General features: G+C 42.9%; 1 protein-coding gene across 4 annotated transcripts in view; it reads left to right on the forward strand.

Annotated features, from left to right (window-relative positions):
* The window catches only part of uvssa (UV-stimulated scaffold protein A), a 290,056-nt gene that overhangs the window by 31,041 nt on the left and 233,943 nt on the right, over positions 1 to 25,072 (forward strand). For all 4 annotated transcript variants that reach the window (XM_073042248.1, XM_073042245.1, XM_073042247.1 and 1 more), the window contains one exon: positions 11,498 to 11,657. In XM_073042248.1, coding sequence (XP_072898349.1) covers positions 11,498 to 11,657 — 160 coding nt within the window. The remainder of the gene's footprint in view (positions 1 to 11,497; positions 11,658 to 25,072) is intronic.

Genomic DNA, 25,072 nt, shown 5'->3' on the forward strand with positions numbered 1-25,072 from the left:
CGTCACCTCTTCTTCCTTGAATTGAATTGACTTTATTCTTGGAGGCCGGCATCAGATAATCTTCCAAACGGGTGTCATGCTCTGGTGGTGTACCCCTGTGCCAACCAACTAGCGGGAGTGTTCAAGGACATCTTCAATCTCTCACTGCTGCAGCTGGAGGCTCTCACCTGCTTCTAAAGGATGACGTGCCCGAGAAAAGCCAGAGTCACTGCCTCAGTCACTGTCACCCTGTGGCATTCACATCTACCATGATGAAGTGCTTTGAGAGGTTGGTCGTGGCTGGAATCAGTTCCTACGTAAGCAAGAACCTGGACCTATCACCATGGAAGCAATCTTACTGGCTCTCCACTCAGCTTTGGATCACTGGACAAGAGTAATATCTATATTAGGCTGTTGTCTGTTGATTACAGCTCTGCGCTCAACGCGATCATACCCTCAGTTCTAATCAGCTAGCTCCAAAACCTAGGCTTCTGTACTTCCTTCTACAACTGGATCCTCGACTTGCTCATTGTCTGTGCAGACTTGCTACAGTCTGTGCAGATTGGAAATAACATCTTCTCACTGAAGTCAACATTGGCGCTCCTCAAAGATGTGTGCTTACTCCACTGATCTACTCCCTTTATACCTACGAGTGTGAGGCTAGCACAGCTCAAATGCCATCTGTAGATTTGCTGATGACACAACTGTTGTTGGCAGAGTTTCAGATAGTAACAAGGAGGTGCACAGGAAGGAGATGGATCAGCTGGTCGAGTAGTGTCGCAGCAAGAACCTTGCCTCAGTGCCATTAAGACCAAGGAATTGATTGCTGACTTCAGAAAGGAGAAGTCGAGGGAACACACACCTGTCCTCATTGAGTGATCAGAAGTGGAAAGGGTGAGCAGCTTCAGGTGCCTGAGTGTCAATATCTTTGACCTAACCTGGGCTCAACAAATTGATGCATTCACAAAGAAGGCACAACAGCACCTACATTTCATTAGGAGTTTGAGGTGAATTGGTATGTCAGCAAAGACTCTTGCAAACTTCTACAGATGTACCATGGAGAACATTCTAACTGATTGCATCACTGTCTGGTATGGAGGGGCCACTGCACAGGATTGGAAGAAGCTGCAGAAAGTTGTAAGCTCAGACAGCTCCATCGTGGGCACTACTCTCCCATCACTGAGGATACCATCATTAAGGACCTCCATTACCCAGGTCATGCCCACTTCTCATTGGAGACACACGTTCACCATTTCAGGGACAACTTCTTCCCCTCCAGCCATCAGATTTTTAAATATATTTTAAAGTGTTTTATGTTCTTGTACAGCAGCAGTGCAATCTAATACATACAATTACTACAGTACTGTGAAGGAGTCTTGGGTACCTTATGTGCCTAAGACTTCTGCATAGTACTGTATGTTCCATAAGTTGCCGTGTAATAATGATCAATTAACCTGCTTGTAATATTGAATGAAGGATATGTGGCTGGTAAAGACTTTAATTTCAGTGGAATCTTTCTTGCTCATTTCAGAACATCCAAAAGTGGTTACGGCCTCTTGAAGTTAATTTTGTAAAGTAAGCAACAATTACTGTCGTAAGAAGGAAACATGGCAACCAAATTGAAAATGGGACATATTCTGCATTCTGAAATGTGATTGTGACTAGATGCGCCATGATAATAAAAAGGGAGATTGCATATGCTGGAATCTGGAGTAAAAGAAATGAACTGGTGGAGGAATTCTGTCAGGCAGCATCTGTGGAGGGAGATAGACAATGGATGCTTTGGGTTAGGATCTTTTATTTGGCTTGAAAGAATGGTGTGACTTGAGTCAATATGATGTTCTCCTGAGAAGTTATCTATTGGTGGGTCCTCGGATGGTCTTAGAGGCTGATCCGGGATCCACGTGTTCTGGTGTAGTGCGGGCAAGTGTGAATTGTGGTTGAGTACACAGCAGATAGCCAGAATAAAGAGGTGTGGCAAGAGATGGCAAAGCAGATAGTAGGTCCAGGTGAGGATGGGTTGATTCGTAGATTAACTCCAGTGGGTGAGGGAAGGGGTGGAGAAAATGATAGAAGCTGGGAGATGATAAATGGAGGGAACAGCTCGTGGATTCTGGAATCTAATAACAGATGGGAATAGTGGAGATTGGTGATGGGGTCCCAGTGGGAAGAGTGTATGGGTGATGGTCAGCTGGAACCGGGTGTGGAAGGGTATAAAACCTGGAAGATCAGGGGCTAGTGGTGTTTGAGAGACCACTGGATGATCTAAAGGTGTGGGGTGTGGGGGGAAGTAAAGGACAGAGGGATATTAGGTTCCCTGAAGTTAGAGAATTCGGTGTTCAATCCATTAAGTTTCAGACCTGCCAGGCTTAAATGGAACATACAAAATGCTGGAGGTACTCAGCAAGTCAGGCAGCATCTCTCAAAAGTAATAAGGAGTTGACATTCTGGGCCGAGACCCTTTATGAATATGGGGTGCTGCTGTTCTTGCTTGCATAATGGCTTCACCCTGGCAGTGAGGAGGCTGAGGTTAGATAAGCTGGTGTGCGAATGGAGTGAAATTTCAGAACATTTGCTTAACCAGGCCAGTGGTCAAAGTAGTACAATTTTCATTGCTGATGATTGCAGATTTCTGCTTTGTGCCTAAATACAAATTATCCAGTAATTGAATTAAGCAATGTAAGTGCAAAATAATTTTATGAAAAATAATTATAAATTAATTTTAGTAGCAACTTTGAAAAAATCTATGTGGGAAGTTTAATTGAAGATAACAGAGAAGGTTCTAGTAGGTGATGATAAATTTATCAAGAGCATATCTTGGTGATAGAGTCTGTTTATAAGAATAATAATGAATATTTAAAAAATCGTGAATTCTGGTGATTTGTAAGATAAAGACCTTTACTGTTGTGCAAACTGTCCAGACTATCATTATATAAGTAATTAACTTCCACAATGGAGCAGTTCCAAGTTTATTCAGAGGTTTCTATTTTAAATTATATCAGGAATGTATTTCTGTGTTTAAAATATGAAAACCATAAAGTATCATTTTCAAAAAGGATCTTGAAATAAAACTGCATGCATATTTGTCTATCTTCTTTCCATGAAATTTGCATTTAGTCTTGATTCCATGAGAATTCTCAAGCACAGTGTAACTGATCAATTATGGTCCTCTCTGCCTTTAGACATCTTTCCAGTTGTTGTTTCCCATGATTTTGAGGGACAGTAAACTTCCCCTTGCGGGCACTGGGTATTGAGCCTAAGTTTTATGTGAAATCATCAGTTGAAAGTTTAGCAATAGGAAAAGCAGGTTAAAGGGTTGGCACAATATTGTGGGCCAAATAGCCTCTATTGTGCTGTACCTATAAATAATATGGAAGAATGACATGCTCTTATTTCAGTGCACAATTGCAAATTAATCACTAAAAGCAAACTGAGTTTGTTTACAATTTATTGACTGTTGTAAAGAATTATTTGCTTCAAATTGAGACCGATTGAGAACTGATTTACTTTTTTTAAATGTTTTGCCTTAAGTGCATCTACCAAAATTCAGCATTTTTTTGGCATGTCATTACAAGAAAACAGGGTGTTAGTTCTGTAATATTCCCTCTGAAATCCTCTGGTAGGAGAGACATTTTATGAGAAAATATCTTGTCACACAGATGCTTTTTGAAAGGAATTATTGATCCATTTGAAAAGCAGAATGAGAAAGAACAGAAAATCAGAGGAATAGTTGCAAGGTTTAGACAGTACACTCTAATTTCATCTGTTAGTAGTATAATTTTACTTAATCTGTCAGTTTCCTTAATACAATTGTAAATGGTGCTGTGATTAGCTTTTATGTTTGGAAAGACCGAAGCAGATTACATCTGTAAACTGAAATGAGTGTGCTGCACCAGTCTGATGTGTTACTGCTGCTGTAGAGTGCCAGTGACCCGGCTTGTATCCTGACTGTGGATGCTGTCCACGTGGACTTTTCACATTCTCCAGTGCCTGTACACATTCCAGAGGCAATCTGGCAGGTTAACCGGCAAATTGCCACCCCACCCCTCCCCATTGTAGGTGGGTGGCAGGGGAATTGGGGAGTTGATAGGCAAATGAGAGACCACAGATCACTGTAAAATAACTAGGGGAGTGGGACTGATGAGATTGCTCTGAGGGTTGACATTGGATTCATCTGCGAACTGGTCTCCTTGTATTGTGAGAAAGCCATGTAATATGAAAATGTGTTAGATAAGAAAAGCTCGTTCTGTGGAATATACTGTACTGCTCTTAATGGAGCTGGCTTTTAAAGCAGGGTTACAGTAGGTGTCCAAGGAATTCAAGGTTAAAACAATTGCCTTTTAAAATTATTCAGTGACCTGCTATTTCCACTATCACCCTTATCCTGTTCCAATTGTCAAATTAATTTTTGTACATTTATAAATAGTAGTATACATTGTATATAGCACTTTACTACAGCTGCAAAACAACAAATTTCAAACAGCGTATGTCAGTGATGATGAATCTAATTCTGATTTAAAAACAGCTGCAGATAACTTGTGTAGTTAAAAGATATTGGAGCTTAAGGGTTAACATTTAGAAGCATTGCAGTTCATAGGAGCTTTCCATGGTTCAACTTCTATCAGCAGTTTCTATTATCTGTCTCAACAATTTGCCAATTAAACTTCAGAGCAGATCCAATGTTGTTAAAGTAAGGGTAAAGCCACACAGCTGAGGAAACCTTCCTTCTCTCTCTCTCTCTCTCTCTCTCTCTGCACCATTGAGGTGCTTTATCTTCTCCCTAATCCTAAGATTTCTGTCAGGACATAATCTCTTTCTCAAATTTACATTTTAATTACAAGTCCTGGTGAACTTGCTAAAATCAATAATGTCAGCATTCAGTGGCCTAGCTTTGAGCCACAGGCCCTGCCTTGCCATTTCCTGCTATTGATTAATCTTTTTAACTCTATCCATGTTATTGCTTCAGGCAAATAGGTGACACTGAGCAATTTCAAAAAGATTTTGGAATTTTATAGTTTTGAAATAAGGTCACATTTTATAACTGTGGCTCTGTGTTTGTATAATTAAAGGTTAAGATCAACTTAAAGAAATGATTTCCACCAAAGTCTCAATATTGTAAGACAAGCCGGTGCCATTTGGTTCATTGGGGCTGTGCTGGGAAAGGTAGCTATCCGGCCTAATCCCGTATTCTAGGAGTTGGTCCGTGGATCTGCAAATTGAGGGTTTTCAAAGACATTCAAATATTAATCAAATTTAATTTTTTAAGAAAATTCTTCCACTCTTTTAGGCAACAAGTTCAGACATTGTGTTAAGGGATTGTCAAATGTGTTCAGGAATATTGTCTCAAGCAATATGTAGATAGTCCTACTAGAGAGGGGCAACACCTTTCCTCAAACTGATAAATGAGTCTGGTCAAGTGACTGAACTGGACCAGTGATCATTATTCTATTAGTTTCTAAAATGTTGGCCAGCCCTATATTTCCCCCATAACATTTAACAGCTTGCATTGGGGTAAGGTTAATATTGATGCCATTTGACAGGAGTTTACAAGGGTTGATTTGGAGATGCTATTAGCAGGTAAAGGGATGTGGGAAGTTAGCAAGTGGGGAGCTTTCAAATGCATGATGAGTGTTTTAGGTCAACATGTCCCTGTTAGAGTGAAGGACAAAGCTGTTAGGATTAAGGAACCCTGGCTGATAAGAGATCTTGAGTCTCTAGGAGGCACATGTTTGGTATAGAAGTTAGGATCAAGGCAATCTCTTAAGGAGTACAAGTGATGAAGGAGTACACTTAAGAAGGAAATCAGGAGGACAGAAAGAAGACATGATATATCCTTGGCAGAAAAGGTAAAGGAGAATCCCAAGAGATTCCGTAAGTATACTAAGAGCAAGAGAATATTGGGGAGCGAATGAATCTACTTAGGATCAGTATGGTCATCTATGAGTGGAACCATAGGAGATGGAGAGGTCTTAAGTCAACACTTCTCAGCTGTGTTCATTGTAGAGAAAGTTAAGGGAGCTAGGGAGTGCAGAGAAGAGAACAGTGTTGCCCTGAAACATACTGACATTATGAAAGAGAAAGTGTTGGTGGTCTTGAAGCACAAATAGGTGGATAAATTCCTGGGGCCTGACCAAGAGAATGCTAGAACATTGTGGGAAGCAAGGGAAGACATTGCAATGTCTCTGCCGGTTTTCCGTATCTTTCTTGGCTATGGGTGTGGGGTACCTGAGGTACTAGAAGACCAAAGGGCAACTAATATTGATTTAGGAAGGGCTGCAAGGACAAGCCACGAAGCTGCAGGCATGTGAGTATTGCATCAGTGGTGGGAAAGTTACCTGAGGGGATTCTGGAAGATGGGATCCATTTCTATTTCGGAAGAGAAAGACTAATTAGGGAGAGTCAACATGGCGTTGGGTGTGTGGGAAATCATCTCATTGATGCAATTCTTTTTTTGAAAATGTAGCCAAAAGGATTGATGAGGGCAGAATGGTAGGCATTGTTTATGTGGATTTTAGCAAGACTTCTGGTTGTTGAAATGGTCGGCTGATCTGGAAGTTTAGATCATGTGGAATGCAGATTGAGTTGTTCAACTGGGTACGAAGGTGTGTTCAGAGAGTGCCAGAGGAGGATTTTCTTTTTCAGATTGCAAGCCTGTGATGGTGGCATGCTGCGAGGATCAGTGCTGGGACCGCTGTTTGTCATATATTTATTAATGATTTGCTTGGTGACGTAGGGAGTTTGACGATGGCTCCAAAATTGATAGTGTGGTGATCACTGATAAAGGTTGTCTAAACTTACAGAAGAATCTAGATAAACTGGGAAAGTGGGCCAAGGAAGAGTAGATGGAATTTGACTCGGGCAAGTGTGAAGCAATATATTTTAGGGAATTAGCCAGGGCACAACATGCACAGGGCTCTGGGCTGAATGTAGAACAGAGAGACCTAGGGTTGCAAACAATAGTTTCCTGACAGTGGTGACACAGGTAGGCAGTGTGATGAAGGAAGTGTGTGGTATACTTGCCACCTTTGGACAGATGATTGAATCCAAGAGCTGAAGACATCATGTCACAGCTGTAAGACATACGTGAGACTCCACCTGGAATATTGTGTTGAACTATAGGAACCAATCCGGCAATGCCAACCAGTTCCCACCACCAGCACCCTCCTCCATCTAGTAGAACTGGTCCTCACCCTCAACAATGTCTCTTCTGGCTCCTTCCACTTTCTTGAAGCTCAAGGTGTAGCCACAGACGCCTGCATGGGCTTCAGCTAAGTCTGCCTTTTCATTGGCTACTTGGCACTACCCATGTTCTAAGACTTCCCCAGTAAAGTTCTCCAACTCATCCTCCACTGCACTGATGACTGCATTGGTGCTGCTTCATGCAAACATGCTGAGCTCATTGCTTTCATTAACTTTGCCTCCAATTCCCACCCTACCCTTGAATTCAATTGGATTATTTCTGACACCTCTCTCCCCTTTCTTGAGCTCCGTCTCCATTTCTGGAACCAAACTGTCTACTGACATCTTTTATAAATCTACTGATTCCCAGGGTTATCTTAACTATACCTCTTCCCACCCTGTCTCTTGTAAAAACACTATTCCCTTTCCCTCAGTTCCTTCATCTCCACTGCATCTGTTTGCAGCATAAGCCTTTCCTTTCCAGGACATCAGAGAAGTCCTCCTCCAAAGAATGGAGTTTCCCTTCCTCCGCCATTGATGCTTTTCTCACCCGCATCTCCTCCGTTTCCTAGACATGCGTGCTCATGTACGTGTCGTAGAGCTACACCAGCATTCGTCTCCTTCCTCAGCTGCATTCAGGGCCCTAAACACACCTTCCAGATGAAGCAACTCTTCACATGAGAATCTGTTGGGGTAGCCTACTGTATCCGGTGCTCATGAGAGCCAGTGTAGATGGGGAAATGGTTTTGTGAAGCTTCTCTGCTCCATCTACAAAAAGTGGAATATCCTGGTGGCCTACTGTTTCATTTCCTATCCCCGTTCCTGTTCTGACATGTCGGTCCGTGGCTTCCTCTTCCGCCTTGTTGAGGCCACTTACAGAGTGGGGGAACAATACTTCATATTTTGTCTAGGTAGCTACCAACCTGATGGCATGCACATCGATTTCTCGAACTTGTGGTAATTTTTTTTCTTCTCCCTTTTTTAAAAATTTCCCCACATTGGCCTTACCTGCCTGTCACCTCCCCCTGGAGCCTCTCCTTCTTTCTGCTTCTCCCATGATCCACTCTCCTCTCCTATCAGATTCCTTCTTCTCCAGTCCTTTGCCTTTTCCACTTACCCAGTTTCTCACATCATACACCCCTCCCCCACTTACCTGGCTTCACCCTTCATCTTCTTATTTGTACTCCTTCCCCTACCCCCTCCTCCTTATTCTGGCTTCTTCCCTTTCCTTTCCATTCCCGATGAAGGGTTTCGACCTGAATCATTAACCATGGATGCTGCTTGACCTGCTGAGTTCCTCCAACATTTTGTGTGTGTTGCACTATATGAAGTATATGTTTGAGCTAGAGAGGAAGAAGTTTTGCGAGGATATTGTTGGGACTGGAGGGCTTGAGTTGTAGGGAGTAACTGGATAGGCATGGACTGCTTCTCCTGGAGAGGAAGAGGCTGAGGGATGACATTGTAGAGCTTCGTAAAGCTATAAGGAACACTGATGAAATCGATCATTTCAGTTTCCCCCCCTCCCCCCGGGTCGGGGGAGTTTAAAACTAGAGGGCGTAGGTTTAAGGTGAAACAGGAAAGATTTAATAGGAGGCCAATATTTCACACAGAAGGTGGAGGGTATCAGAGGATGTGGATGGGTGAGTACAGTTACAACATTTAAAGGAAATTTGTACAGGGACATGGCTAGGAAAGGTTTAAGGATGTGGGCTAAATGATAGCAAAAGGGACTGGCTCATGGTTGGCATAGATAAGTCCAATGGAAGAGGGTTTGTTTCTATGGTGTATGATTCTATCATCCCTATCGCCTTCTGAGTCACAAATCACTTCTGCATCTCCACTCTAATCCATCTACTAATTACATTACCCCTGTGCTTCCCAGTTTCTCAATCCTTTCTTCTAAAAGAGTGATGTTTTTTATACTCTGTTTTGCTGATCTGGGCATTATGGGTGCAAGGAAAGAGTTAATTGTGATTCTTTCTTTGTACATGCCAGAATAAAGTGGAAGTTTGAAGACAAAATGGTGTCAGCTTGGAACGTTGTGATTGTCTGGAGCTGTGCACCAGTGCACATTCCTGAGATTAGATAATGAATGATGTTTTCCTCTTTACAGACCTGTTGTCTCTGTTTTCCTAAATTATGTATCTGGGCTGAAGGTCATATGAGATAAGGGGGTGCAGCTGGTACCACCAAGCGACAGAGAAGTACTGAGGTGATAATTATGTTATGCTTTGAAAGAATCTTAAAGTGTATAAAACAGGACACTTACTTTGTGCAGAAGGAGAGCTTTGTCTTAGGCTAGGGTCACGACTGGTGCTTATGGAAAGAGTTGGGGAAGAAAGAGACAAGAATGTCAAAAGGTTTAGAGTATGTCAAAGCAGAGTTGGAGCGAAAGGGCAGTGTGAAGTTTGTCAGCATTCTGCAGATCAGCTCCTTTAGTGGATGGTAAGTATTTAGCTTTCTGTACTCCTACTGTAGACAATTTCTTTCTTTCTGCATTGCATGGCGCTCGTTCTAATGAGGTGTTTCCTTGTGGTCTTCAACATATTTGTAGTGCCTCCCTTTGAGCTGAATCGGGGAAGAACACAATAAATTTTTAAAATAATTTTTGTTACAATGGGCAAGGCCATTCTTTATTGCCCTAGCCCTAATTGCTCTTGAAGTTCGTGGTAAGCTGTCATCCTGTACAACTGCAGTCCTTCTGGTGAGGGTACCTCCACTGTGCTAATGAGGAGAGAGTGCCAGGACTTGGGTTCACTGACAGTGATATCTTTCCAAATTATGATAGTGTGGAGTTTGGAGGGAAACATGTATATGGTATACCCATGTGCCTGCTGTCCACATCCTTTGTGAGGGTAGAAATCACAGGTTTGGGAGGTTCTATAAAAGTAGCTGGACAAAGAACTACAATGCATTTTGTAGATGGTAGGAAATTGATACTCAAATTGCTGGAACAGGCTGCTTTGCCCTCACTATGTTGAGAGGTGTTGGGACTGCATTTTTCCAGTTAAGTGGAAAACTAATGGGGTGAAAAGACCTTGGGGTACTGTTTCTTGCCACCAGGTACCCAGTGTTTAACCTGCTCTTGTTGCCCTGAGTTTATGGTCCTTGGTCCCCCCACTGACCCCAGGATGTTGATGGCTAGGCTTTGCACATCACAGCTGTAACATGTGGTTATTTGAGTTACTGCTGCCTTTCTGTCCACTTGAACAAGTCTGCCAGTTGGTAGGTTGTCAAAAACTGAAATCTCTATAGGTTACATGAACCCTATATCTCAGCATATTTTATTCTACTAATTTTTTATTGGAATATAAACATTTTTATTAATGTTTCTTTAATGAATTGAAATTATTTGTTTAGAATTACTGTTGATAGAACCTGGTATATTTTTTTGCCTCCTTTTTCTCCTATCAGTGTAAGGAAAGACAGCTTTTGAAACCTTGTTCCCATGGTTTTTGCACTGGTCTAGTTTGCAACAGTCTTATGGCGAGGTTGTTTACTTGTCTTATGGCGAGGTTGTTTACTTGTCTTATGGTGAGATTGTTTACTTGATTTTTGAGGTTCTAAGAATTGAGCCTTTCTTTCCAGCAAAGATTGCCTGGTAGTGATTAAGAACAAATCCTAGATTTCTTCCCATCCTAATATCCCACTGCTGTTTTGATTGAGATTGATTGGCTTGCTGTAGGTCCAGGAATTCAAACTGGTAGCTACTATGTCTTTAAGCCTTTCTGTCAGAACATTTATTTAGTTAATCTGGGATTAGAAGAAAGGAATACTTTAATGCATGCAGTAAGTGTTATTCAAAGAACTTTGATTAATAATATTGTCCTGATTTATATTATTTTTGGCAAATTTAGTAGAACATAGAACATAGAATAGTACAGCACAGTACAGGCCCTTTGGCCCACAATGTTGTGCCGACCCTTAAACCCTGCCTCCCATATATCCCTCCACCTTAAATTCTTCCATAAACATGTCTAGTAGTCTCTTCAATTTCATAAATTTCTGCACGCTTTTCATGTCACAGTGGCTATCTAATGTAGATTTTATGCTTTTAGTAAACTCACATTTGTAAAACCAAGTAAATGAGTACATTGGCAGCTTATTTGAATCGAATGCTCTGTCCAATTTTTAAATCTGCTTTTGTGTTATACAAACAGGTTTGAATATTCTAGGCATTTTCTGTAATTATTGTAATTGTTGAACCAGAATTTTGTCTCGGATCTCATTATAATCATAATTTTTAAAGACATTGGCGATTGATAATTAAGATTCAATGATGTTATGATATACACATACAACATATGAAGTAAGATGTTTGTTTCATTTGTAACTCCAGGACTGGAGCCCCTGATACAGAAGACCAAGGAAACAGTGAAAAGAATGACACCATGTGCTGGACCCCCAACATGGCGGAGGAAAGATGAGGAACTTGATCCAACATGTGCTGCAGCAACATTAAAAATCTGGAAGGAACAGCTTTCTTCACAGATGTACAGGTAGAAGTTTCTTTTTCATTTTGATTTTGTGATGATTTCCTAATGGGTAAATGTGACACACTGCAGTTAAGAAAATGAACTTAAAGATAGGTTTAACCAATTTCTTAAAGAGAAGTACACACAGTAGCCACTTTATTAGGTACTTCGTGCCACACAGTCCATGTTCATGGTCTTCTGCTGCTGTAGCCTGTCCACTTCAAGGTTCGACATGCTGGACACTCGGAGGTGCTCTTTGCACATCACAGCTGTAATGTGATGAGTTTGAGTTACTGTTGTCTTTCTGTCAGCTTGAGCGAGACTGGTCATTTTCCTCTGACCTCTTTCATTAACAAGGCAATACACATAAAATGCTGGAAGAACTCAGCAGGCCAGGCAGCATCCACGGAAAGAGTACAGCTGTTATTTCAGCCTGAGACCCTTCAGCAGGACTGGAGAGAAAAAAGATGATGAGTAGATTTGAAAGGTGGGGGGGGGGGGGGGAGGGAGAGAAACACAGGGTGATAGGTGAAACTGGGAGGGGAAGGGATGAAGCATAGAGCTGGGAATTTGATTGGTGAAAGAGATACAGGGCTGGAGAAGGGGGAATCTAACAGGAGAGGACAGAAGGTCATGGTAGAAAGAAAATGGGGGAGGAGCACTAGAAGGAGGCATTGGGTGGGCAAGGAGATAAAGTGAGAGAAGGGGAAAAGGGGATGGGGAATGGTGAAGGGGGGCATTATGCAAGTTCAAGAAATCAATGTTCATGCCATCAGGTTGGAAGCTACTCAGACAGAATATAAGGTATTGTTATTCCAGCCTGAATGTTACCTTATCACAACAGCAGAGGAAGCCATGGATTGACATATTGGAATGGGAAGTGGAATTAAAATGGGTGGCCACTGGGGGATCCTGCTCCTTCTGGCGGGCCGAGTGTAGGTGCACGGCGAAGAGGTCTCCCAATCTATGTTGGGTCTCACCAGTATACAGGAGGCCACAACATACTCAGGTTGGAGGACTAACACCTTGTATTCCATCTGGGTAGCCTACAACCTGATGGCATGAATGTTGATTTCTCAAACTTCCGATAATGCACCTCCCACTGCTCCTTCACCATTCCCCATCCCCTTTTCCCTCTCTCACCTTATTTCCTCGCCCGCCCTTTGCCTTCCTCTAGTACTCCTCCCCCTTTACTTTCTTCCATGGCCTTCTGCCCTTCCTATTAGATTCCCCCTTCTCTAGCCCTGTAACTCTTTCATCAATCAACTTCCCAGCTCTTTACTTCATCACTTTCCCCTCCATCTTTTAACCCTAACTCTCAGCTTTTTTGTCTCTAGTCCTGCTGAAGGGTCTCAGCCGAAATGCCGACTGTACTCTTTTTTCGTAGATGCTGCCTGGCCTGCTGAGTTCTTGCAGCATTTTATGTGTTTTGCTTGGATTTCCAGCATCTGCAGATTTCTCTCTCATTTGTCATTAGCAAGGCATTTTCAATAGACAATAGGTGCAGAAGTAGACCATTCGGCCTTTCGAGCCTGCACCGCCATTCTGAGATCATGGCTGATCATCTACTATCAATACCCGGTTCCTGCCTTGTCCCCATATCCCTTGATTCCCCTATCCATAAGATACTATCTATCTCCTTCTTGAAAGCATCCAGAGAATTGGCCTCCACTGCCTTCCGAGGCAGTGCATTCCAGACCCCCACAACTCTCTGGGAGAAGAAGTTTTTCCTTAACTCTGTCCTAAATGACCTACCCCTTATTCTCAAACCATGCCCTCTGGTACTGGACTCTCCCAGCATCTGGAACATATTTCCAGCCTCTAACTTGTCCAATCCCTTAATAATCTTATATGTTGCAATCAGATCCCCTCTTAATCTTCTTAATTCCAGCGTGTACAAGCCCAGTCTCTCTAACCTCTCTGCGTAAGACAGTCCGGACATCCCAGGAATTAACCTCGTGAATCTACGCTGCACTTCCTCTATAGCCAGGATGTCCTTCCTTAACCCTGGAGACCAAAACTGTACACAATACTCCAGGTGTGGTCTCACCAGGGCTCTGTACAAATGCAAAAGAATTTGTACAGAACTGCCACTTACTGAATGTTTTCGCGCCATTCTCTCTGAACTCTAGAGACTCTTGTGGTTAAAATCTGTTTATGAGATACTCAAACCACTCGATCTGACACCAACAATCATTCCACAGTCAGAGTCACCAAGATCACACTTCTTCCCCCAATCTGATGTTTGCTCTGAACAACAACTGAACTTCTTGACCATGTCTGCATGCTTTTCTGCATTGAGTTGCAGCAACGTGATTAGATATTTGCATTAACGAGCGGGTGTACAGGTGTACCTTATAAAGTGGTCACTAAGTGTGTAATTGGAGTATGGCTCTCGGCTTCATTGTGCTTAAACACTTGCTGCTGGTACATTAAATAGAGGAAACTGCACTGTGCAGTGATGAGTTTCTGCCTGAATGCTGTTCTGTTGAAGCAGCGTGAAACACTGCTTTTATTTTTTTGTTTTTGCCTGCTCACATCCAGATCTAGGATGACCTTGCATCCTTCAATCTGTACAATGCACCATTAATCACTTATTAATAATGATTAGGCCATAGAAGATGCAGAGTTTCTCACGTTACGCTATTTGCTTCTGTGTTTTCAGCTGTACCCGGTAAGGTAGTTTGGTTTCTATCATTCTATGAATTCACCTGAAGATAAGCCAGATCAGAAATGATAATGCAGAGAAACGAAAGGTGGTAAATTTTAAACAGAAATGAAGGAACATTAGAAAGACATGTTTATGCAGTGTAGCATTTCACACCTCAAAGCGCTTCACATAAAAGGGATTTCTTTGAAATGCATTGACCGTTGAGGGCAAACTTAATAGCCATTTTCCACCGAACGCCATAGAACCCTTGCAATCGTGAATAGCATGATTATTTCTAACTGGAGCTACAGTGATAACTAAAGCCAAAATTTTCATCTAGGACTGGAAGCTTAAAGAAAAGCAGATTGACAGAACTTGTAATGAGCATAATTTAGAAGTTCAAAACAATTTTAGTATCAAGCTACGTATGTCACCATGAGATTCATTTTCTTGCAGGCATTCACAGTAGAACAAAGAAATTAAGTAGAATCCATGAAAAACCTACACTCAAACAAAAACTGACAAACAACCATTGTGCAAATACAAAATAATAATAATAATAATAATCAGAGTTGGAGACCTCTTCCCAGAAACCGAAGGGTTCCTTTTGGCAATACAGGATCAGGTGGTTAACACAAAAATGCATCAAAATTACGAAGTAAAAGACCAACAAATTCAAGATGATAAATGCAGAAAATGCCAAGAGAAACCAGAAACAATCCAACACATTACAGGGATCCTGTCGCAGTTTATCTCAATCTGGTTATTTGCAGAGGCACAATCAATTGGCAAACATGATCTGGCAAAATTTTGCTTTAAATATAATCTCAGAAAAGACACCAAACTTTACTACAAATACAAGCCTGATCCAGATTTGGAGTCAGAGTCCCACAAATTATATTATGACCAATCCATTATTAAGATAGGACTATCCATAATAAAGAATAAATAAACAAGAACAACTCATTTATTAGATATAGCCATTCCAAACACAAACTGAAATCAGTAAGTGGAAAAATACCAGAAATATGCAGAATTAAAAGGAAATTGAAAGATTTTGTAACACGAACAGGATTTACATTGTCTCAATAGTAATATCTGTAACTGGTATTATCCCAAAGGCACTACACAATAGCTTTAAACAATTAGGCTTACTCAGCAATATCTATGTAAATCTTCAGAAAGCCACAATACTAAACACCACTAGACTAGTCTGAAAGTTCTTAGCAATTGAGAAGTGAGCATGCTTGGCTATGCCTGTACTTCAGGTTTTACCAGCTTGAGCTGAGGAAAAGATTAAAATAGTAATAATAATTACATAAGCAAATAAATAATACTGAGGGCATGAGATGTAAAGTCCTTGAAAGAGTGTCCTTTGGTTGTGAAATCAGTTCAGTGTTGAGGTGAGTGAAGTTATCCATGCTGGTTCAGAGGTCTGATAGTTGAAGGGTTGGTGTGGTCTAAGGCTCCTGTACCTCCTTTCTGATGGCAGCAGTGAGAAGAGAGCATGGATGGTGGGGGTGCTTGATTTTTATATAAAAAGAATACGAGATATGGTTCACCAGTACATTTGCTTAATGATCATTATTATTTGTCAGAAACTATTCAATCAGTGGGACCTGTAACCAAGCTTCTCGATTTGGACCCTCTTAGTACCCCAGATACTTGCATTCAATTGACTATTTTTCCCGCTGCTTCTCTCACCACGTTCTATGTGCCACACTTTCCGCCATGAGGAGGTACCTGGTGTCCCTATCCCAGTCACTTCCACAACTCGGGGATTCTCTCTCTGTCACCTGTAATGGGCCTGTCTGCTACTTTATCCTCCACCGAATCCTCGCTTTCAGTCACTGGTTCTTTGACTTTCTCATGTCTCGCAAGCATCGGAAGATCGCCCATCTGCAGACCAGAGACCACAGAACCTGTCGTCTCCAACCCCTGCAGGCCCAGACGTCTCCAAATCATGATCCATGCTATCGACCTCAGCGGCTCTAACAATCCAGAGTAGATTCAAAACCCGTACTCCGCCGCCGTCAACGTGGGTTCCAAAGGCTTCGGACACCTCAAGTGCCAATTGCACAAATTCCAACTCCAACTCCAGCCTTGACCTCCAGGCCGGGACATCATGCGCTACCACTGGAACTTTCGTCTCCACCATTCTGCAATCCTGTCTCTCTCAGGACCCACCACTAGCTCTTGGGTCCTCAGAGACTCCATCTTCCTCTCACCCCACCATCCCTGACCACTCCAAACCTCCCTTCTCCTCAGACACCACCAACCCCCTTCCCCGTCCCCCACCTGATCCCAGCTCTCATCTGTACCGGAACATCACCATTCCCTCTGACCTTCCCCTCTCTGAGAAAGTTCCGTCCTCAGTGAGGGCCTCACTTTTCTCCCCATGCCCGAGTTTTCGCCGGCCATCTTGCTGAGCTTTTCTTCCTCCACCTCCGTCTCCAAGCCTACTTCTTTGGCAATGACTCTCCACCCCACATTGATGACCCCTGCTCCCGTCTTCAACCCTCCTCCTCCTCCTGGACACCACACCCTGCTCTTCTGTCTGCTCTAGATCTTTTCATTGCCAACTGCCAACGGGACATTAACCATCTTGACTTCAACACTCCTTCCTGGAACCCCAACCTTACCCCTTCCAAACGCTCGCTCTCCACTCCCACTGCACTAACCTTTAGCTCATCATCAAACCCTCAGATTAAGGGGGTGCTGCAATAGTCTGGCAGACTGACCTCTACCTTGCTGAGGCCTAGCAACAATCCTCAAACACCTCCGCTTATTTACCCTTCGAACAGGACCCCACTAAGGAACACCAGACCACTGTCTCCCACGCCATCACTGATCTTATTAGCTCTGGGGATCTCCCATTCACTTGCCACCAACCTCACAGTGCCTGTGCCCCACACCTCCCGATTCTACCTCCTACCTAAGATCCACAAAGCTGCTTGTTCAAGTAGACACATTTTTTCAGTTTGTTCTTGCCCTACTGAACTCATACCTGCACACCTCATCTCTGTTTTATTATCCCCCTTGTCCAGTCCCTACATTCTTGACATTTCACACACTCCAGATATTTTCAATAATTTCAAGTTCCCTGGCCCCCCATCATCTTATTTTTACAATGGATGTCCAGTTCCTGTACACCTCCACCCCCCACCAGGGAGGCCTCAAAGTTTCCCGTTTCTTTCCGGACACTAAAACCAAACCAGTTCCCCTCCACCACCACTCTCCTCCTCCTAGTGGAACTTAACCTTACTTTTAGTAATTTCTCCTTAGGCCCCTCCTACTTCCTTCAAACAAAAGGGGTAGCCATGGGCACTCGTATGGGTCTGAACTATGCCTGTCGGCTACAGTCAGTGTTCCAAGCCTACACTGGTATCACTCCCCCACTTTTCCTACGCTACATTAGCGACTGCATTGGTGCTGCTTCCTGCACCTATATGGTGCTTGTTGACTTCATCAACTTTACATCCAGCTTCCACCCTGCCCTCAAATTTGCCTGGTCCATCTCTGACACCTCCCTCCTCCTTTTTTGATATCTCTGTCTCTATCTCTGGAGACAGCTTATCTACTGATGCCTATTAGAAACCCACTGACTCTCACGGCTACCTGGACTGTACCTTTTTTCACCTTGTTACTTGTAAAAATGTGATCCCCTTCTCTCAGTTCCTCCATCTCTGTGGCACCTGCTCTCAGGATGAGGCTTCTCATTCCAGAACAAAGGAGATATTCTCCTTTTTTAAAGAAAGAGGTTTCCTTTCCTCCGCCATTACCGTTGCCCTCAACCGCATCTCTTCTGTTTCCTGCACGACTGCTCTTACCCCATCCTCCTACCACCCTATCAGGGATGGGTTCCTCTTGTCTTCAACTACCGCCCCCACCAGCCTCCACGTCCAGCACATAATTCTCTGCAACTTCTGCCACCTCCAACAGATCTCACCACGAAGCACATCTTTCCCTCCTTCCCCACCACTTTCTGTTTTCCGCAGGGATCGCTCCCAATGAGATCCCTCCTTTGCCCCTCCCCACTGATCTCCCTCCCGGCTCTTATCCTTGCAAGCATAACAAGTGCTACACCTGCCCCTACACCTTCTCCCTCACTACCATTCATGGTCCCAAACAGTCCTTCCAAGTGAGGTGACTCTTCACCTGTGAGTCTGTTGGGGTCATATACTGTGTCCGGTGCTCCTAGTGTGGCCTCCTGTATATCGATGAGACCCAACATAGATTGGGAGACTGCTCCGCTCTCTGGAAGAAGCGGGATCTCCCAGTGGCCACCCGTTTTAATTCCTCTTCCCATTCCCATTCCAACATGTCCATCCATGACCTCCTCTACTGTTGCGATGAGGGCACACTCAGTTTGGAGGAACAACACTGTGTATTCCGTCGGGGTAGCCTCCAAACTGATGGCATGAACTTTAATTTCTTGAACTTCCAGTAATCCCCCCCCCGCCCCCCCCAGCATTCCCTTTTCCCTCTCTTACCTTATCTCCTTGCTGGCCCATCGCCTCTGTCTGGTGCTCCTCCCCCTTTGTCCCATGCCCTTCTGTTCTCTCCTATCAGGTTCCCCCTTCTCCAGCCCTGTATCTTTTTTGCCAATCAACTTCCCAGCTCTTTACTTCATCCCTCCCCCTCCTGGCTTCACCGAACACCTTGTATTTCTCTCTCCCTTCCCCTCACCTTTTAAATCTACTCCTCTTCTTCTTTTTCTCTCCAGTTCTGCTGAGGGGTCTCGGCCCGAAACATCAACTGTGCTTTTTTTTCCACAGATGCAGCCTGGTCTGCTGAGTTCCTCCAGCATTTTGTGTGTGTGTGTGTTGCTTTTGGATTACCAACATCTGCAGATTGTCTCTTGTTTGGGACTTGTAACCATGCCCATTTCAGTGCTGTGTGATGTTTGGGTAGTGTGTTGCTATGTTTCAGTTGAAGTTGACAATTGGGGAAACACCTTTAAGGATTATTTCTAAACGGGCATAGAGTCCGTTGGAGATTTTTACTGAACTTTGCAAGCTCAGCATGCTCTGTGAATTGACTGGAATCTTCCTGCTATATGTTGAAGTGACTACTGTACAGGTCTGAAAACTCACTGGTATTTGCGGAAGCATGTGAAGTTGTTGTTATTCATACACCAATAACCATTTGCCACTTAAAAGTAATGCCCTTGTCCCAAGACGACGGGCAGTGTATCAGTGCAAGATCTTACTTTTAGGTACTGTGCCAGTGCAGAGCATTCATGTGTAGTCACGGGTCTGAAGAGGCTTGGGGGAGAATTTTGGGATTGTCAAGAGTCAGAGGGGAGGTCATAAGCCAATGACTGATGGTGTTGGGGCCTGCTGTTGCTACTCAAAGTTGTGTGGCTGAGTTGGTCAGGGTTCAGTTGAACTTGGCAGGAGGTGGGTGATAAGGGCGATCACTGAGTCAGCTCCATTGTTAGCAAAGTAGTGGTAACACATTAAAAAGATTATAATGCCTTTGGTGAGCTTTGTTTTATGAAGTGGAAATGGTGTTTGACAAATCCACAAGAGATCTTTGAGGATGCAACAAACAGATTGGATAATGGAGAATGCAAATATAGTGTTCTTTCGATTTCTGATATTTTAGCATCATAGAGCACTACAGTGAGTCCACGTCAACCTGTTTTGCTGCCTAGTCCCATTTATCCGCACCCAGACCATAGCCCTCTAAATCCTTCACATCCATTCACTTTTCAACATCATTGTATAAGGGCTAAGAGTGTTGTAAAAACGAGCCTGAAGACTTTGTGTGTCAATACGAGGAGCATTCGTAACAAGGTGGATGAATTGAATGTGCAGATAGTTATTAATGAATATGATATAGTTGGGATCACAGAGACATGGCTCCAGGGTGACCAAGGATGGGAGCTCAACATCCAGGGATATTCAATATTCAGGAGGGATAGACAGGAAAGAAAAGGAGGTGGGGTAGCATTGCTGGTTAGAGAGGAGATAAACGCAATAGAAAGGAAGGACATTAGCCTGGAGGATGTGGAATCGATATGGGTAGAACTGCATAACACTAAGGGACAGAAAACGCTGGTAGGAGTTGTGTACAGGCCACCTAACAGTAGTAGTTAGGTTGGGGATGGCATTAAACAGGAAATTAGAAATACATGCAATAAAGGAACAGTAGTTATAATGGGTGATTTCAATCTACATATAGATTGGGTGAATCAAATTGGTAAGGGTGCTGAGGAAGTGGATTTCTTGGAATGTATACGGGATGGTTTTCTAAACCAACATGTCGAGGAACCAACTAGGGAGCAGGCCATTCTAGATTGGGTATTGAGCAATGAGGAAGGGTTAGTTAGCAATCTTGTCGTGCGAGGCCCCTTGGGTAAGAGTGACCATAATATGGTGTAATTCTTCATTAAGATGGAGAGTGACATAGTTAATTCTGAAACAAAAGTTCTGAACTTAAAGAAGGGTAACTTTGAAGGTATGAGACGTGAATTAGCTAAGATAGACTGGCAAATGATACTTAAAGGGTTGACGGTGGATATGCAATGGCAAGCATTTAAAGATCGCATGGATGAACTACAGCAATTGTTCATCCCAGTTTGGCAAAAGAATAAACCAGGGAAGGTAGTGCACCCATGGCTGACAAGGGAAATTATGGATAGTATCAAGTCCAAAGAAGAAACATATAAATTAGCAAAAAAAAGTGGCACACCTGAGGACTGGGAGAAATTCAGACACCAGCAGAGGAGGACAAAGGGCTTAATTAGGAAAGGGAAAAAAGATTATGAGAGAAAGCTGGCAAGGAACATAAAAACTGACTGTAAAAGCTTTTATAAATACGTGAAAAGAAAAAGATTGGTCAAGACAAATATAGGTCCTTTACAGTCAGAAACAGGTGAATTGATCATAGGGAACAAATACATGGCAGACCAATTGAATAACTACTTTGGTTCTGTCTTCACTAAGGAGGACGTAAATAATCTTCCGGAAATAGTAAGGGACCGAGGGTCTAGTGAGATAGAGGAACTGAGGGAAATACATGTTAGTAGGGAAGTGGTGTTAGGTAAATTGAAGGGATTAAAGGCAGATAAATCCCCAGGGCCAGATGGTCTGCATCCCAGAGTGCTTAAGGAAGTAGCCCAAGAAATAGTGGATGCATTAGTGATAATTTTTCAAAACTCCTTAGATTCTGGATTAGTTCCCGAGGATTGGAGGGTGGCTAATGTAACCCCACTTTTTAAAAAAGGAGAGAGAGAGAAACCGGGGAATTATAGACCGGTTAGTCTGACATTGGTGGTGGGGAAAATGCTAGAGTCAGTTATCAAAGATGTGATAACAGCACATTTGGAAAGAGGTGAAATCATCGGACAAAGTCAGCATGGATTTGTGAAAGGCAAATCATGTCTGAGGAATCTTACAGAATATTTTGAAGATGTAACTAGTAGAGTGGATAGGGGAGAGCCAGTGGATGTGGTATATTTAGATTTTCAAAAGGCTTTTGACAAGGTCCCACACAGGAGATTAGTGTGCAAACTTAAAGCACACGGTATTGGGGGTATGGTATTGATGTGGATAGAGAATTGGTTGGCAGACAGGAAGCAAAGAGTGGGAGTAAACGGGACCTTTTCAGAATGGCAGGCAGTGACTAGTGGGGTACCGCAAGGCTCAGTGCTGGGACCCCAGTTGTTTACAATATATATTAATGATTTAGATGAGGGAATTAAATGCAGCATCTCCAAGTTTGCGGATGACACGAAGCTGGGCGGCGGTGTTAGCTGTGAGGAGGATGCTAAGAGGATGCAGGGTGACTTGGATAGGTTAGGTGAGTGGGAAAATTCATGGCAGATGCAATTTAATGTGGATAAATGTGAGGTTATCCACTTTGGTTGCAAGAACAAGGAAACAGATTATTATCTGAATGGTGGTCGATTAGGAAAAGGGGAGATGCAACGAGACCTGGGTGTCATTGTACACTAGTCATTGAAGGTGGGCATGCAGGTACAGCAGGCGGTGAAAAAGGCAAATGGTATGTTGTCATTCATAGCAAAAGGATTTGAGTACAGGAGCAGGGAGGTTCTACTGCAGTTGTACAAGGCCTTGGTGAGACCGCACCTAGAATATTGTGTGCAGTTTTGGTCCCCTAATCTGAGGAAAGACATTCTTGCCATAGAGGGAGTACAGAGAAGGTTCACCAGATTGATTCCTGGGATGGCAGGACTTTCATATGAAGAAAGACTGAATCGACTAGGCTTATACTAACTGGAATTTTAGAAGATTGAGGGGGGATCTTATTGAAATGTATAAAATTCTAAAGGGATTGGACAGGCTAGATGCAGGAAGATTGTTTCCGATGTTGGGGAAGTCCAGAACGAGGGGTCACAGTTTAAGAATAAAGGGGAAGCCTTTTAGGACCGAGATGAGGAAAAACTTCTTCACACAGAGAGTGGTGAATCGGTGGAATTCTCTGCCACAGGAAACAGTTGAGGCTGGTTCATTGGCTATATTTAAGAGGACGTTAGATATGGCCCTTGTGGCTAAAGGGATCAGGGGGTATAGAGAGAAAGCAGGTACAGGGTTCTGAGTTGGATGATCAGCCATGATCATACTGAATGGTGGTGCAGACTCGAAGGGCCGAATGGCCTACTCCTGCACCTATTTTCTATGTTTCTATGTTTCTGTGTACTTAACTGAACCTCTTAAATGTTGCAATTCAACCCGCAATTACCATTTCTGCTGGCAGCTCATTCTACACCTACACTACTCTCTGAATGAAGGACTTCATCTTCAGGTTCCACTTAAATATTTCACCATTCACCTGAGACCTCTAATTCTGGTCTCATTCAAACTCAGTGGAAAAAGCCAACACGTATTTACCCTATCAATTACCCTCTTAATTTTATCTATAATACCTCTATAGTATCTCACCTCTGTGCACTTCAGAGACTAAAGTTCTAAACTATTCAACTTTTCCCTATAATTCAGGTCCTCAAGACCAGCGACATCCTTGAAATCTATCGTGTGCCAATTACTAAAACTCTATTCTTCTGCTCTTTCTTATCAGCTACCAGTACAATACCATCTCATAGAAACAGCAACAGGTAGCTATTTCTCCTAACTGAGCACAAAGAATGAAAGAAAATCCCAGGAGAATTATTTTATTTACTAGTCTATTAGTACTATAATGTGCCTATCACAAATTGGCAAAGCATGCATCATAATCCCTTTCAAATGGAAATGTGTGAAACACTATAGTATATAAGGATATAGAGGAAAAACAGCATAAAAATCCAGCACCAGCTCATTTATCTAAAATCTTTTGCTATACTCTTTGGTACCACAAAACATTCACTGCTAGAATACTATGTAGCAGCACAACTTAAATAATTCACATTATTGTTTCAGACATAAATCCTAGTAATGAATGTTTTTGATTTGGATTTTCATTTTTTTTTTCATAAGAGCATAAGAAATAGAAGCAGGAGTAGGCATTCTGACCCATCGAGCCATTCAATAAGATCATGGCTGATCTGGCTATGGACTCATCTCCACCTGCCTGCCTTTTCCCCACAACGTGGGAAAAGGTTTTTTGTTATTTTTTTTCAAAGTTCTAAGTAAACTTATCATCAAAGTGAAAATATGTCACCTTATGCAAACCCGAGATTCATTTTCTTGTGGGCATGCTCTGCAGATCCAACAACCATGAAAGACTGGACAACCAGTGTGCAAAAGACAACAAACTGTGCAAACACAAAAGAAAATAATAGAAATAATAATAAGTAAATAAGCAATAAATATCGAGAACATGCGATGAAGAGCCCTTGAAAGGGAGTCCATAGGTTGCGGGATCATTTCAGTTATGGGGTGAGTGAAGTTATCCCCTCTGGTTCAAGAACCTGATGTTTGACGGGTAATAACTATTCCTGAACTTGGTGGTGTGAGTTCTGAGGCTCCTGTACCAGCATCCTGATGACCTTGGTAGTGGGGGGTCCCTGATGATGGATACTGCTTTCCTACGAACAACTCCATGTAGACGAGTTCAGTGGTGAGGAGGGTTTTACCTGTGATAGACTCGGGTATATCCATTACTTTTTGTAGGATTTTCCATTCACTGGTGTTTCCAGACTAGGCTGTGATGCATACTCTCTACTACCCATCTATAGAAGTTTGTCAAAGCTTTAGATGTCATGCTGAATCTTTGCACTCTTAAGGAAGCAGAGGTTCTGTTGTGCCTTCTTTGTAATGGCACTTACCTACTGGGCCCAGGACAGGTCCATTGAAATGATAGCACACAGGAATTTAAAGTTGTTGACCCTCTGTGCTTCTGATCCCCTGATGAGGACTGGCTCATGGGCCTCCACTTTCCATCTCCTGAAGTCAATAATCAGCTCCTTGGTCTTGCTGACATTGAGTGAGAGGTTGTTGTTGTGGCACCACTCGGCCAGATTTTCAGTCTCCTTCCTATGTGCTGATTCATCACTACTTTTGATATGGCCAACAACAGTGGTGTCATCAGCAAACAAATTTGGCATTAGGGCTGTGCTTAGCCACACAGCATGCAGAGCTGGGGGCTAAACACACAGCCTTGTGGTTCACCTGTGCTGAATGTGATTGTGGAGGAGATGTTGTTGTCAATCCAAACTGACTGGGGTCTGCAAGTGAGGAAATTGAGGATCTAATTGCACAAGGAGGTATTGAGGCCAAGGTCTTGAAGCTTATTGATTAGTTTTGAGAGGATGATAGTATTGAATGTTGAGCTGTAATCGATAAAGAGCGTCCTGATGTATGCATCTTTGCTGTCCGTA

This window comes from Hemitrygon akajei, chromosome 4 (assembly GCF_048418815.1).
Source record: "Hemitrygon akajei chromosome 4, sHemAka1.3, whole genome shotgun sequence".
In the NCBI taxonomy this organism is placed as follows: Eukaryota; Metazoa; Chordata; class Chondrichthyes; order Myliobatiformes; family Dasyatidae; genus Hemitrygon; species Hemitrygon akajei.